The sequence below is a fragment of the Pterocles gutturalis genome, unplaced genomic scaffold (genome assembly GCF_000699245.1).
Source record: "Pterocles gutturalis isolate BGI_N339 unplaced genomic scaffold, ASM69924v1 scaffold30493, whole genome shotgun sequence".
Classification (NCBI taxonomy): domain Eukaryota; kingdom Metazoa; phylum Chordata; class Aves; order Pterocliformes; family Pteroclidae; genus Pterocles; species Pterocles gutturalis.
Window position 1 is genome coordinate 1 of NW_010126625.1, and position 977 is coordinate 977.

Consider the following 977-nt stretch of genomic DNA (forward strand, 5'->3'; position numbering starts at 1 on the left):
GGTGGTCCTTTCCTTATTAACTCCTGGTGTGAAGCTCCAACCAAGACTGTTGAAACTAACTGGTATTGGAATAAAAATAGAAAGGACAAGGAATGGTTTGAGCATCTACATTCTAATGGGAGTTGCAGGTATCTCTAAGATATCGCCTCAGAATTGTCCTGATGATTTATTTTCCCCTTCTTAATCAGAGGGCAGAGAATCAGTATTTTGTTTCTAATCACAGTTCATTTTTACTGCTCAGGGAACAGAGCACCAGAGAAAGACATTGCACCCTTCCCCAGTAACATATATCCTCATTTGTGGTTATGAGGGCAGAAAGAAACTGTCAGACCTTCTCACCTTTGAAACATACTCCACTGTACAAGCAAGTTAATTCTCTACTTACCCTCTCTTGGGACACTGAGGGTAGAGACAGATTGAGAGATTTTCCTGCTGGACGAGTCTCAGAGAGAGTGGAGACTGGGCCTACGAGCTCCTCAGCCTCCCTTATCGAATCTCGGGTAGAGTGGGGGATAGAAGTCACATTCCACTTGGCAAAGCAAGAGTTTGCAGTCTGGGAGCAAAAATGGGATAATTTTTTCTTTGTGGCAAACTGTAAAACTGCTTTATTTAAAGCACATCTCCTGGTCTTTCCTGCATGTTGGTTTGGCTCCACTACCACTAAGAAAGTGCCCAGTGGATATATCATTAAGTAGTTCCCAAGAACTGCCCTTAAGTCTGGTTAAGCTTCAGTATTATTTCTTAAGCTCTCAGGTAACAGCATGAGGACTTAAACAGAAAAGAGGGAAAAATTAAATCAAGAGCCAATTCAGTAACTGAAGAAGCAAGGGACAAGAACAAAACTAATAAGAAACCAACAAATCATCTCTAAAATAAAGGATCCTGGACTAGCAATTTGTTTTTTATCAGAGGAAAAGTTTCTGGTGGAAATGAGAATGTTGAGAGGAGGGCCTTTCACACTGTATCTATGTTCCTGT

At 41.1% G+C, this 977-nt stretch overlaps 1 protein-coding gene across 1 annotated transcript in view; it reads right to left on the bottom strand.

Annotated features, from left to right (window-relative positions):
- Positions 1-385: 385 nt before the first annotated feature.
- LOC104465842 (dedicator of cytokinesis protein 4-like) overlaps positions 386-977 on the bottom strand; it is a gene marked incomplete at its 3' end in the record, with an annotated part of 27,580 nt that continues 26,988 nt past the window's right edge. Inside the window, exon 17 of the mRNA XM_010079048.1 lies at positions 386-553. Within this exon, the coding sequence (XP_010077350.1) occupies positions 386-553 (168 nt within the window). The remainder of the gene's footprint in view (positions 554-977) is intronic.